Source organism: Temnothorax americanus, unplaced genomic scaffold (assembly GCF_048541705.1).
Source record: "Temnothorax americanus isolate GAGA-0224 unplaced genomic scaffold, ASM4854170v1 Scaffold1, whole genome shotgun sequence".
NCBI classification, from domain to species: domain Eukaryota; kingdom Metazoa; phylum Arthropoda; class Insecta; order Hymenoptera; family Formicidae; genus Temnothorax; species Temnothorax americanus.
The window spans coordinates 1,939,483-1,953,640 of NW_027509230.1; the positions used below are offsets into that span (position 1 = coordinate 1,939,483).

General features: G+C 32.3%; 2 protein-coding genes across 4 annotated transcripts; both read left to right on the plus strand.

Moving 5' to 3' along the window:
* The first annotated feature begins 4,098 nt into the window (after window positions 1–4,098).
* LOC143897532 (vanin-like protein 1) lies at window positions 4,099–10,154 on the plus strand. Of its 3 annotated transcripts, none has more exons than XM_077406340.1 (8): window positions 4,099–4,255; window positions 6,683–6,769; window positions 6,906–7,040; window positions 7,158–7,304; window positions 7,376–7,539; window positions 7,616–7,830; window positions 7,908–8,012; window positions 8,104–10,154. In XM_077406340.1, exons 1-8 carry the CDS (start codon window positions 4,169–4,171, stop codon window positions 8,868–8,870), a joined length of 1,707 nt encoding a protein of 568 aa, XP_077262466.1. In that variant the 5' UTR covers window positions 4,099–4,168; the 3' UTR covers window positions 8,871–10,154. The 3 variants fall into 3 exon arrangements, with proteins under 3 accessions (XP_077262466.1, XP_077262578.1, XP_077262530.1); XM_077406452.1 differs by lacking the exon at window positions 4,099–4,255 and adding an exon at window positions 5,855–6,170; XM_077406404.1 differs by lacking the exon at window positions 4,099–4,255 and adding an exon at window positions 5,856–6,260.
* LOC143897696 (cytochrome b-c1 complex subunit Rieske, mitochondrial) lies at window positions 9,974–12,987 on the plus strand. Its single transcript, XM_077406559.1, has 4 exons — window positions 9,974–10,113; window positions 10,505–10,648; window positions 11,064–11,241; window positions 11,817–12,987. The coding sequence occupies exons 1-4, from the start codon at window positions 10,023–10,025 to the stop codon at window positions 12,106–12,108; spliced, it is 705 nt and encodes a 234-aa protein (XP_077262685.1). The 5' UTR covers window positions 9,974–10,022; the 3' UTR covers window positions 12,109–12,987.
* Window positions 12,988–14,158: the final 1,171 nt, after the last annotated feature.

Below are 14,158 nucleotides of genomic sequence, written 5' to 3' on the forward strand. Positions count from 1 at the left end.
ATGCGATAAATATTGAAGGATCATCCATTATACTCGTATTGATATAAAAATATTAGTTGAAACATATCGATACATGACCACTGAAATAAATTGACAGAATTCGCATATTTTTCTTGTATGTACCGTGTATTTTTTGTACTTGTTAAATTAATATTGACAACACGGATAACGTATAGACACATATATTTTTTTATGGCTGAAACTTTTTTTCAAGTACATCTTGAAATCTGGGTAAATGGAACGTGAATATTGACTCATATTCGTATCACATATTTCACATCGAATACGGCTGCACGATTTTTAATTCATTGTAACATTGTATATCGTTATACATTAGGCAAATTAAACTAGTCAGCTTCAGACGAGCACACTTAGTGCTAAATATCAGATACAAATGCGCGGACTATTAATACTGAATGAAGCATGTGACGCAAATCAAGTTAATCCATTTACCTTACGTACGGGTAAAAAATCGAAGGTTTTTTTTTTTTTAACAAGAATATTCGCGATAATACGTCGTATTTTAACGAGCTCTAAATATTGAAAGAGTATCCCAAAATAAATTGGTAATGATCATTGGCGTTATTATTAGAAAAAGCTTCAGAACGATTTAAATTATCATTCTTATCATGAAGTTGAATAAAATTAAAAAAAAAAACCCTATATTATACAGCAATAATTCAACGAACACGATCTCTAATTTTATTAGCCTCTTTGTTAAGTCAAGATTAGATTTGATAAACTATATCCGCATGAAGCGGACTTTTCTTAAGCCCATTTTAGACGTTCTATAATTCGCGTCAGATTTCAGAGTAGAATTCTATTTATATTTATATATGCCATACATTTTAATATCTACATTTGTAGTTAAATGTATATTTTATACGTGGTTATAGTCTAATAATTTTCGAATGTGTATTTTTTTGTACTATACGGCATATGAAATTCTAAATAAAATTCTATTTTGAATTCTGGTACTAATTATAGATCATATAAAAATAACTTTATACGGTGCATGAAATTATAGATGGAATTTTATCTTGGATTTTATAACACGAATTATAAATCGTCTAAAGCAGACTTTATCACGATCGGTATATACTGACGATGGGTAACATTTTGCAGTCAGAGTTGCATGCATACACATCCGAGATTCGAACCGCTGCGGCTAATAGACGTGTTTGAGGTACGCACATACCGCATGACGGAATCTGCACATTGAGTTACCATCCAGCGGGCCGAAATTAATATTCATGCAACGTGTAACATCAGCATTGCTAATTATAAGTTCGCGGGAAATGTTTATTAACTGTTAATAAATTTTCTTTGATCTTATGCTTAATACTGCGTGCATTATATAAAGTGCATTAAATTAATAAACGATGCGAAAGAAAGGAAGAGAAAGAAGGAATTCTTTCGATTGCAACTTTATTGGAAATGATTTGCCGTATTTTTACTTTCATGCAAGAACTGTTCTAGATTCAGATATAAATGTTCAGATGTCCTCCTTTTATTTTCACATATGCTTGATATCTTCACACAATTGCGAGTTTTTTCAAAGATTCTTCGCTTTGTAACGTTGGACATTTTTCGTATTATAACGATACCTATTAATATCTATCTCTCTCTTTCTCTCTCTCTTTCTTTCTCTCTCTCGCATCGATACACAATTATTATTCTCATCGTAACGTAATGTTTAAATTACACCTTCGGAACAAAAATGGTAATGTATTCTTTATTTACACATCACACGCGATGAATAGAAACAAGTACTTTAAATTACCAAAAATCCAAAAATATAACAATTTCTGATTTTGAGATTATTTTTCAATTTATATTTATTAAAATTATTTGCTCAGTTTAGTATCAAAGCTTTGTAAAGTTTGAATTGTTTTTTTGATATTACGTGGATAAATAAAATCAAATTTTAATCACAGATTTATATTTGCACGACGTAAAAATAAATTTATTGTATATTGAAGGTATATTTCTCTCAGCAGTTTCTTTATCTCATCCTCTTTCTCTCTTATACACATATTCTTATACTCGTGACAATTATCTTTACGTTGACATCATATGACTAAAATAGTTTATCATTTTGCAACCGTTATCTGTCGCATACTCAAGTGTCTAGCGATAATTATGCAAAAACATCTATAAAATGACAACACATAATGGGTTTGCGTTGTCAACGCAGTCAACGCAACCACCAGGTTTAATCATTTTTTGCGATGCATCCGCTTTATAAAGATAAAGAAAGATACAGTTAATAAAACACAGCATAATAAGATGGTCTTTTCGCGGACCCAGCTATAGTCAAGTAACAGTCCGTCATGAGGTAATTGAAAACAAACATTACACAGCATTCCAATAATTATAATAATATAACATGATTTTACACGCACGCGTTAATCGTATTTAATTATTTACTAATTAAAAAAATATCACAATAGTAGCGCGGTTGGACTCGATTTAGGTTAGGTCAGGCATGACAGTACGAGTAAAGCAATATGCGCGTGGATCCACCACTTATTTAACCTCATATATCAGAGCAAAACATTCGGCAAGCCCTTATTTTCAAGGTATGTACGAAATCCGGAAACTTCAGGGAATATTTTAAGACACGAATAATGTATTCATCTGATCGCTAAGTACACATGTATTATTCGTTGAAAACCTCGGCCGTGGCGATTTGCATCATTCTATCTTTCTCGTTCATTAGATGTAAACAAGGATAGAATGACAATGGCACGCTCCGTGAACGCACATTTAGAATGACTTATTTCTTGTAAAGTGTCGGTAACCTCACTTGATTTTTCGTACACATGTCCCTTATTACTGTATATTTAACATACATCAACGCGTTAGGTACTTATCTAATACTTATTCTCACGAAAGGACCACCTTAAAAAATCGATACAATATCACAAACAATACAATTTACATATATCAATATATTTATCTTATCTTTTTACGTACTAACAATAAGTAGGAAACTAAAGTGATATTGCTTTAAAGGTTTAAAGTATAAAACTCTTTGTTTGAAAATTACTTATATTCCTGAATCTTATTTTCATGAATCTTATCTTATCTTATTAGATGAGTTTATCGCTGTTTGTATACACAAACCTAATCAAATGAAGATTCAAACCTAAAATAGTAGAGTGGAAGAGCTTTGTTATGAAGATGTCTCCGATTTTTAATGCTAAAAATAGAAATTTGTGAGGAATGAAATAATAATTTAAAATAATATAACTGAATAGTTCTAATATTTATTTATGCTATTATTTATTTATATGTCTGCGGATTCAACTTTATACCAGGTAACATGAGAATATATTCAATGATTTTTTAAACTGTATAAAAAAATTTTGATTTTAAGTTATAATAATATGAGAGCAATCGCCCTCGCATCTTCATGTGACAGATTGTATCACTTGTGTAACTCATGAATAAACTATTTTTCACTTGTGGTCCTTACGAGTCAACACTTTAAACCTTTTATTTGTATATAAACGTTTATAGATTTATTCCTTTGTAGATCTATAATAATACATGTCGGATTTCTTATAGTGGATTTTGATTCATAATTTCATGTGCCATGTATTTTGATGTGTATGGGTTTTAATGTACGTATATGCTTATATATGTATATTATACGTACGTATCTCAAGAGTTTTCTAAAATATTTTCTAAATTAACTTTAGATTCATAAATTTTATTTTTTAATAATTTTTTATATCACGCGTAATATGAAAAACACTTAAAGAATTTGATTACAAATGCAATACGAAATATATTGTATATTACAATACACATCTCTACATCAAAATTATTCACAGTAATACCTATACAGTTATAAAGTAGAATTCTATCCTGAATCTGATGTAAGTTATATACGGCACTCCTAGATTTTTCGACACCTATACAATAGCAAATAAATTTTATTTTTCCTCTTGCTAATATAGTATAGCGTCTATATGGATCAATATGGATACACGTGTGCAGCGCAGTATGCGCGCCGCGGGGAAATCCGATCCAATCGCCGAGGAATGTTTCGCGAACGCTTCAGGAAAAAAATCAAGTCAGCAGGCGCGCTAGCGATCGCAGCGGGATTGTGGAAGGGGGGAACCTGAACTGAAGTTTCTAATCAGATGTGCACCAGTAGATGTGCACCATATTACGTCCTGATATAGAACGTGCTAAGCTCGCGCTCGGAGAAAACTTGTCGCGGCTGTATAACTGTTACACTTATGTAAGTAATTTTAATCCGGATAATTATATCACTCTTTTCTCAACGGATTCATCTTACAACAATCGGGTGTTATAATAATTGCCTGAAATCGCTCTGTCTAATCTATCTTGCAGTTTGTTCTTAAGGTCTCGCAGCTTCTTTTCTCGCGAACTTTATCAGCGTGTTCCACTAATTGTGAGGGAATATGGAAAGAAGGTTTTATGCAAATGCGAGCCCGGAAATGCTTTATTAAATTGTGCTAACAAAACGTCGTCCGGGAGAGATGCTATTATGCTGGTTATATGCTAACTACTTTCTAACTTTTTTCAGTCAATCATTTTCTAATTAAGCCACCACGATGGAATGCATGAGCATGCGCCGTTCTAAATTCCATGATACTAGAAAATTATGTTTATTATAGTGATTAGCGAAAGATTATCACGCGCGATCATTTTTTGCTAATTACTGGAGATTTTTTTTATTTGCGAGTCAAAATTCTACGTCAACACTTACTTTAACGCTCCACAATTATTTTTGATCCGATTTTCTAACGTAACGCATTTTTCGACATTACTACGACTGCTAAGCGTGATTAATTCAACCGGTAGAATTATATGTATATTTAAAAAATTTTTAATTATTCTCTCAGTAAGCAAACTGATGTATGGTGTAGTAAATTGGCATCAAAAATCGATCAAAAATTACTGAATCGGCATGATTTGTGTCCGCATTAAGCTCGTTTTGCCGATAGAATTATCTACTGATATAATTGACAGTGGATTGGCGGCAGAAATCGAATGGAATTGAAGTCGAACGTAGATTCTGCCCTATTTCTGTCGCGAAACTGCAGTGTAATAAATACGTCAAAGTTTGTGATTTCTACCATCAATCCCATTATATTTTGTTAACACATTTTACTATATTTCTATTATTCTATCAATATATATATATATATATATATATATATATATATTGTACGTGTCACATTATTTTTGTCATCAAAATTTTTAACAAACACTATATGCAGAATCTGTTCTTGACAAAGGTTGTCTGGGATAATTCATCATTCCTCTCCTTTTCCATGTGCCACAAATAACGAAAAGTCAACTCGTCGGAGTTTAACTTCGTTCTCTCGAAATTTATTATTCTCAGATACACTCCAATATTTAGACTACATATCCTTCGTTTTACGAAAGCCTTTCTTTTCCCTTTATTATTGCATTTTTTATCCGTATCGAATTTTTAACATGTATCGAAGAAAGCCGAAAATCACTATTTTGGGAGGTGGTCCCACGTCCCACCTCTTAAAACCGTTTTTTGTCACCAACTGAAAATTTCTAATTTCATCTCCTTATACTCCACCTACATGCATGCAAAGTTTCATTAAAATCAGAGTTTGCGGGTTGGCAGAGTTTCCCTTTGTTAGGGCTCCCGGATCTGCCGAATTTTCGCACGTGCGCAGTTCAGGGATTACAAAGCAGTGGCGTATACATATATATGGGTTATTTATAAAGACGAAAATTCGATAGATTTCAATGATCGGGGTAGATCAGAGTGTTGGAATAAAGCAAACATCAATTTTACTCAAATAAAATAAATTAATTAAAATTATTTTGTACTTTGCGTCACATTCTCGCTAACTTGTCAATTATTTTTGAATGTTTAAGATAATTCTTGGAAAGAATTTAACAAGAGAGATGGTACGATACCCTTTCTCCCGAAGTAGATACTTCACTGTGAGACTAAATTTGACGCGCATGCTCGGGAAACCCAGCTCAGCTAGGGTCACTGGGGATAGTGGGAATTGTGCGATTGTGGGTTGTGGCCGTTGTGGGATTGACTATTGACTATTTACAATTCGTGCGTAGAAGCACGTTTTTATCTCTGCTTTACAAACACGCTTCCAGCTTTGTCTAACGAGATTGACACTAACTTGGTATGAGAAGTTGATAAGGAACGCTCCGAAAAACTTACAGAATGGAAGCACTTGTAGTTTCATGGGCAAATAAAATCGTAAAAGTTTTAGGTCAGACAATAACCTGAATATGTAAATACACTGAGCATGACATTTGCAGATATTCATACACTACGCAAAATTTTAACATAAAGAAATTTTCATATTTTGGAGTTCTCTCTGTTACAAGCTCAGTTTTTCTCAGTATAAAGTGTTACAAAACAGCTACAAGCAAAAGTTAATTTTTTGTTGTTGTAAAATCCAAGATATTTTAAGATTTGCTGCAAAATATTTTCTTTTTGCTAAAATATATAAACGGGAGAAATTGATTGTACAATATAAGCTATTTTTGCTTTTAAATTAGAAAAGAATTTATATTTATGCTTCTGAAGCTGTTGAAAATTTATTAAAGTCACAATTTTTTATTATAAGTTATTTTATTATTTTCTATCGGTTTTGCGCACAAGCTGTGTATCGAGTTTTTCTTTTTTCAGAAAGAAGAATTGTTGAGATTGTCAAATATGGGTCAAGTATGGATCATTATTTATCTATTGGTAGCATGTGCACATCTATCATATCAGGTAGACATAAAGCAACTTTTATCTGTTCAGTAATGATGCGAGTTCTTAATATGTTAAATTATATCCAATTATATCACTCACTCTGAAGCAAACTATTCCATAAATTATATAAGTTCATATATATATTTTATTATAGAGATCGACACCAAGCTCACCGACGTACGTAGCAGCCGTAGTGGAGTATTCTCCAAAATATTCAATAAGCAGCACTGAGACTCTGAGAGTAAATTCTGACGCTTATGTCAGGCTTATTAATGTGACTAGTCGTAATGTGAGTATCTTTAGAAGAAAACAGTTTCACATATTTCATAGATTATATCGTCAACGAATTAGCGTGTTCTTGTCATTATGTTATAAAAATTATTTAAAGCGTTTGAATATTATTTAGGATGCTGATATAATCGTTTTCCCGGAAGACGGCTTGACAACAGTTAGTTTGCCCGAGAGAGAAAAAATGGGGGATTGGACAACCGTCATTCCTAGTGCCTCACATAATTATATACCTTGTAGTCAAGATACTATTAAAGTCAGCGAAGTACGTACAATTATTTATATTGTGAGAAACTAGAAACATCAATTATTTAAAAAGAAATTCTGGATCTACAGACATTGAGAAAAATATCATGTGCTGCAAGAGATAATGAAATCTATGTGGTAATCAATATCGCTGAGAAAGCACCTTGCACTGACGTGCTATCTTGCCCAAGAGATAAAATATTCTATTACAACAGCAACGTTGTATTCGATCGTACAGGAAAGATTATTGCCAGGTATCTAGCTTCTTCGTTATAATGACTGTAGCAACACATCTCGCTCGATATATATGTCCAATTACAATTAATATAGGTATCGTAAGACGAATCTTTTTGAAGAACATCAATTTAATGTGACAGCAGTACCAGAAATAGTCAGCTTTTATACTGATTTTGGAGTGAAATTTGGAACTTTTATATGTTTTGACATATTATTTCGCGAACCCGCAATACAATTAACAAGAGATCATCAAGTTACTGATATTGTATACCCTACAGCGTGGTTTTCTGAGACACCATTCTTAACAGGTAAACGAAATGTGGTAAAACCTTTTCCCCTTTTTTTATCAAAACATTTATACAAATATTATTTATTATTGTTCTAGCTGTACAAACGCAAGCAGGATGGTCATTTGCTGAAAACGTAAATCTTTTAGCTTCAGGCTATAATAGACCTGGTTTTGGTAATGCTGGCAGTGGGATTTACTTAGGTGTGTAAAATTACACATTTTACATTTTAAATATTATTTAATTAGAGCCTTCTACCGTGCGAATATATATACGAGATAACATTTCATACAGGTCGTAAAGGAGTCGGTAAAGCAATAATGCCTGCAATTACACACGAGGAAGTATTGATATTTCAAGTACCCAAAATAAAGGACAGAACTAGGTATGATAAAAACTATCATGATTTTTCCAAGGATGAAGATCAGAAAGCTTGGCCACATTATCATGAAAAGAATATACAATTACTGGAAAAGCAGGAAGACAACACAATGATAGATAATGATACATTATTTTTAATGCACGACAATATTCGAGTCTTTCAAACGCTTTCCCTGGAAGGAAATGCCACGAAAACTGTCTGTCACAATGGTTTCTGCTGCGAGTTTAAAGTAGAAATTGCGAAAATAGATCCAAGTACTAAATACCGTTTAGTGGTTTTTAATGGTATTCGTCGTTATTCCGTCGTTGAAGCTTACGTACGTGCATGCGGCATAATTCAATGCTCGAACAACTCGGTCTCATCATGCGGCTCCGTGCAAGAATCAGAAATGGTATTTAGCAATATTGAAATTGCGGCAACGTTTCACGATTATAAGAACAATTTAATTATGCCGTCTACGTTAAATCTGGATTTACTTCCGCTTGAAAATTGGACATTTAATGAACACACTCATGACGATCATGTGCACGTTAACATGTTCCTAAATAACAATACAAACAATTTAGTAACATTTGGAATATACTCGAGAAACTTTAAAAAGAACAATGCAAGTAAAATATCCTTTTATACCATTAATTATTTCGTAACGTCATTACTGATTTTGTTTTCAAGATTGTAATTTTTACATTTATATATGTAACATTGTTTACACATTTATCTACGTTTAGATATAGTTTACGTATATATATATTTATGTGGCATACTTACGAGAAATCACGTACTTTTTACTTACATTGACAAATAATTCTACTTGGCCAAGTTTTACTTCTCAATATCAAGAAATAGAGAATTAAATCAGAAGTAAGGGGAAATTGGTGTACAAAAAATTCGGCAGTGGCCTATAATATTTGACGGCATTGTCGTCTGCGGTTGAGCAGTGGTAATAATGACTGGTGACAGTGATGGCAATGCAGGAGGCATTGCATAGCATTGCCAAGTCAGTGTCCGAATTTTATTCGGCATTGGCTCGGCAGTACTTACGGCAATGGTGTACAACATTTTGGGTTGTAAATTCCCCCTCGATCAAAAATTAAATTTGAATCAGCACTTTTTCTTGCCAATTCGCAGCTTGCGACATCTGTAAATATAGATAATTTGATTCAACATATTATATATGTACATAAAAATGCATAATATATATTTTTGATAGAATCATATACCTACAAATGTACTAGAATTCTATTGTGCTAATTGTGCTAATCTTTGAATTATTGTTAATAATTACGAAATTATTATTATGTGTTTATATTGAACTATTTAAAAATAATTTAAAATATAATTGTTACAAATGTGACTGATTAGGCGATTTTTGGCGATTGTTTGGTACATATACCAAGGTTGCTATTGGTAGGGGCGGAGGTTATTCTGTTATCACTAATAGGCTATTTTTAGCGTGACTCTGGTATAGCAACCGAAGTGTACCAAACTGTGTTAAAGCCACGATTCTGTAACTCGTTATGCAGTATCGTTATATTATCGTTGCGCAGTTTTTTTACCATATAGTATATATACTTGCAACGTACGCGCAACATAAATGATATTGCACAGTACAGTTGTACTTTTAGTACATACAGTTTGGTTGCTGTACTACCATGTAATTTTTACTTCATTTCCCAGAAAATCGCCTATCAGTGATATTGACAATTGAAGTGAGAAAACGTATGAATTTTGTTAAACTTCAGACTAGTTCAGACGTTAAATGTGTGCGCCAAATATTCTATAACGACATAATAATAAATGTATTTAGAAATACGTTTTATTATTAATAAAAATGTTTTTTCCAAGAAAACACGTACTCAACGTTTTCGTTGCAAATTACGATAAACGCTTCTCATTCTTGCTACAATTGTACCAAATTAACTGTAAGTATTTATATAAAAAATAAAATCTTTCATGTAATTTTTATCTTGAGAAAAATTTTAAATCTAAATAATCACTCCTAAATTATATTCGAAGAAGCCTGTTACTCCGATAAAAAATGCACAAAGCATATCTTCCTCGCGGGATTCTTGTATTACTATATGTATATTATGAATCCTTCGATTGATCTTAATAATTGTCTATGATTATTCATTAGTCATAATTCATATAGTTGGCCTACAATTAATAATATACTTGCAATAAATCAATAATTCCACAATCTTCACAAATGTGATGACAGAATGTTAATAATGAATGATGTGATAATTATGTCTATCTGTTTTTCATACTAATGCTATTGTACATAATTATTTCCGCGTTATCTCAATTCAGACTTTAAGAAATTGCGCAGATTCGCATATACTGACATACCAAAACCCAATTTTGACGAATATCGACGAAAACCCTTGAAAGATGCTGGAACAGCTACGAAAAACGCCGACGAACGAAGAGCGTTGAGAAGCGCTGTCTCTTTTGGTAATATTTCCAAAAAAGGAATTTTATTACATCACGTTTCTGTATCATTTATTGTTATTTCTCAGAATTTTTTTTTATATTATTAATTAGAATTTCTATAAAAACTTGAAGATTATCCCAGAATTTTTCAAGTTTTCTGTACGATTTCCAAGTCAGACAAAATAATAATAAAATATTTTTCCCAATATCTCTATATAAAAATCTGAAGAAATATGAGAAAGATCGCACAATTTATCAGAAACATACAGATTGTGAAATATTCCGGAAATCTTCATCCAATTATTTCTAAAAGTATCTGAGAAATTTTACATATTTTGTCACAAATCTAAAATATGAAATTTTTTTAGAAAATAAAAGATATTTTTTTACTAGGAAAATTAGACATATATATACAAATTGAATACAATATTTTCAGTTGGTTGCGTTGCCGGATTGTACGGCTTTAAAGCTCACTTATTGCATTATGTATTCTTCTTATTGCCCTCGCGAGATATTTTGGCGGAGGCTCAATTGGAAGTTAAATTAAACAATATACCAGAGGGAAAAGTACTAATCGTTAAGTGGCGCGGCAAACCCGTTTTTATATACCATCGGTAAGAGAATCAATAATTAATAAAAAAAACTTAATAATTAAGGAAAAGCAGGATAAAACGGACACGCACCAACATACACGTACAATCCACTATCACAAATGGTCTAGTCGCTGAATCGTGGCTGAATGCCTGTGTCTGCGAAATAAATATAAAACTAATTTCTCTTTTCATGATTTTTAATTATTTAAAAGTTTAATTGCCGCGCTCGAACCTTGTAAAATTTCAATCCTTTTTACTAATTTAAATAGAAAATACAGTCATTCTCGTTTAGGGCTTTGTTTTATCCTGTGCTTTACAGAATAGAATATAAACGTGTAATACACACAAAAATAATATCAATAAATGGATAAATAACAAGGGACTCTCGATAATGAAAGTAAAAAGGGGCTTTTTGAGCAGAGTACAACGCGGTTGACAATGCGTAAGTTATAACGTTATATATAGCGATTGAAAGAAATAATGAAGTCTCCAAATAAAATACTTTTTGAAGGACTTTAAAACAAATTTCAGCGAATTATTTGATACCGATAATAACGTCCGATAACATCCGATCGCTAATTAGATTAATTTTCCAGGCCACAGTCGATCATCGAGCAGGAGAGGGCGGTGAACCTGTCAGAGCTGCGCGATCCGGAAACAGACGATGACAGGGCGAAAAGGTCGGAGTGGCTAATTGTATTGGGTATCTGCACGCATTTAGGATGCGTGCCGATTCCGAACGCCGGTATCATACGGGGCGGTTTCTTTTGTCCGTGTCACGGCTCGCACTTCGACGCGGCCGGCCGCGTGCGGAAAGGCCCGGCGTCGACTAATCTGGAGATACCCGAGTACACATTCGTAAATGACAATAGTATTGTTATCGGATAACGATGCGATTCTTCCGGATCGAAACCTATTGAAGCATATTAAATAAGATCACCGACAAGAATTATAATGTACATAAAATATTACAGGACAAATTTCTATACTTCCGCTTGAAAATTCCTTGATTGAACGACATATATAATGGAATTTCATATTTCCAATAACGTATTAAGATTAAAATAATGTCATAACCTATCATGATTTAATAAAAAAAATCTTGTAATTTTAAAAGTTTATCTTCTAGAAAATAATTAACTTCCCTCTTCATCCTACAGATGATACAACTTTTTGGTTGATCGATTATCGTATCGCATGAGTTACCATATATGATAATATAGTAAGAGAGCTATCTGGTGGGCAGGGCGCGGCGCCAAAGTGGCAAAACTATAATACGGATCACGAATGGTAACCGGGCGTGTGGATTGCCAACAGAATAAGTCCCAGACAGGAAAGATTTTTCTTGAAAAAAAGTGGTCGAAACATTATTTATCGCAGTGTCCATCAGTCATGCATCTCCAATTATTTGTTACTAAAATTTAAAAAAAAATTATTCTAATCGTGAAAGTAATTAAGCACGTTTAGGTTTTTGTGATCTATCACTCGAGAACAAAATTAGTGACTAAAAAAACCTACACATATACTCATGATTTGAATAATTTTAAAAAAATTTGATCCGCCATTTTGAATCCTTCATTTTCAATTTTGAAATTTTACTATGATAGTAGCCCGACGGCTAATTAAGTTTTCCTAAGTTGAAGTAAAAACTTTTTTAATTCTGATTGTAATTGATCGTGGAGAAGTGCAAAAGAGGCACCCCCTTTTTCTTGCGCAAATGCACATGAAAATGCACTAAACAGTGAAAAAATATAAAATCTTTCGCCGATACGTTTACCTTTAAAACGAGCTTGATCCCTCTTTCCACTAAACATTTTTGACTTGCATCCATGCCCTCGTCCCCCTTATTAGCCAATAATTAAGGCTAGCACCATGGCTGTCGAACACAGTCTGTACAGTTAATACAGGGAGCTTTTCAGCAAGCGATACAAGTATCGTTTTATCTTTGTTACTCGTTACCAAAAAAGAAAGATAGAACGATGCTTGTGTCGACTTAATTGTGTCGCTTGCTGGAAACCTTTCACAGTCTACCACAGTTCTAGCACGAGTTAATAGTCGTACATATTTGAAGAAAACACAGTGGAAGTGTCATAACATTTCCCTTATCGCTAATTAAACCTTACGTGTACTTCTCATGTACTCCGTTAAAAATTTATATGTGAATTTGGTGCCGAAAATGTTGTAACGGAAAAGATGATAATTGAAACCTGTATTACTGCATGTTATTTTAGAAAATATGAGTTGTTAAACCTCAATTGTATAGTAACTCATTTTAATAACATTACAATATTCTATTTATAATAACAATATAATAATATTATATTAATTAATATATTAATATTTATAAATATTGAGCATATAACGGCCGCCCTCCGATTCTTTTAAAATTTTCAAATTTTGTGTAATTTAGGTTGTAAAAAAAGATCCTGAGAAGGAAAATCGTTGTTCATGTTCCGTTTATTTTTAATTAATTATACTTAAAATATTACGATGTCGGTAAGTAAGAAAATGATAATTTACGGATATACGTAATATAGGAGTATTTAAGTATTTCGTTTCTTACTTTAATTAGATCATACCTATATTATATGTTCCACAAAATTATATATTTTTAAATTATAATCTTTGTTAGAGCAGAGAATAGTAGAAATCATAAGTACAGAGTATACAGAAGCGAAATATATAATCCATAAATTATCGTTTCAATGACCATTTCCTTACTTACCGACATCGTGATATTTTAATTTTAAGTATATTAATTATAATAAGTGACAAATTCCTTTGAAATTTTCAAATTTTAAAGGACTCAGACGGGTGGCCGCTATATATTCAGTATTTACCATATATTTTTGTAAGAAATGTACGTGTAAATAAATTTTTTTAGATATTCTTTCGTTATATGTTTAATTATGTAGTAAATCAAGACACATAAATATAA

Excerpts from the sequence above, each read along its gene's own strand:
- LOC143897696 (XM_077406559.1), top strand. The coding sequence starts at position 10,023 with ATGTTTTTTCCAAGAAAACACGTACTCAACGTTTTCGTTGCAAATTAC. Across the intron at positions 10,114-10,504 it reads ACAATTGTACCAAATTAACT|ACTTTAAGAAATTGCGCAGA; the intron begins GTAAGTATTTAT and ends ATCTCAATTCAG. Across the intron at positions 11,242-11,816 it reads CCCGTTTTTATATACCATCG|GCCACAGTCGATCATCGAGC; the intron begins GTAAGAGAATCA and ends TTAATTTTCCAG.
- LOC143897532 (XM_077406340.1), top strand. The coding sequence starts at position 4,169 with ATGTGCACCATATTACGTCCTGATATAGAACGTGCTAAGCTCGCGCTC. Across the intron at positions 7,540-7,615 it reads ACAGGAAAGATTATTGCCAG|GTATCGTAAGACGAATCTTT; the intron begins GTATCTAGCTTC and ends CAATTAATATAG. Across the intron at positions 7,831-7,907 it reads TGAGACACCATTCTTAACAG|CTGTACAAACGCAAGCAGGA; the intron begins GTAAACGAAATG and ends TTATTGTTCTAG.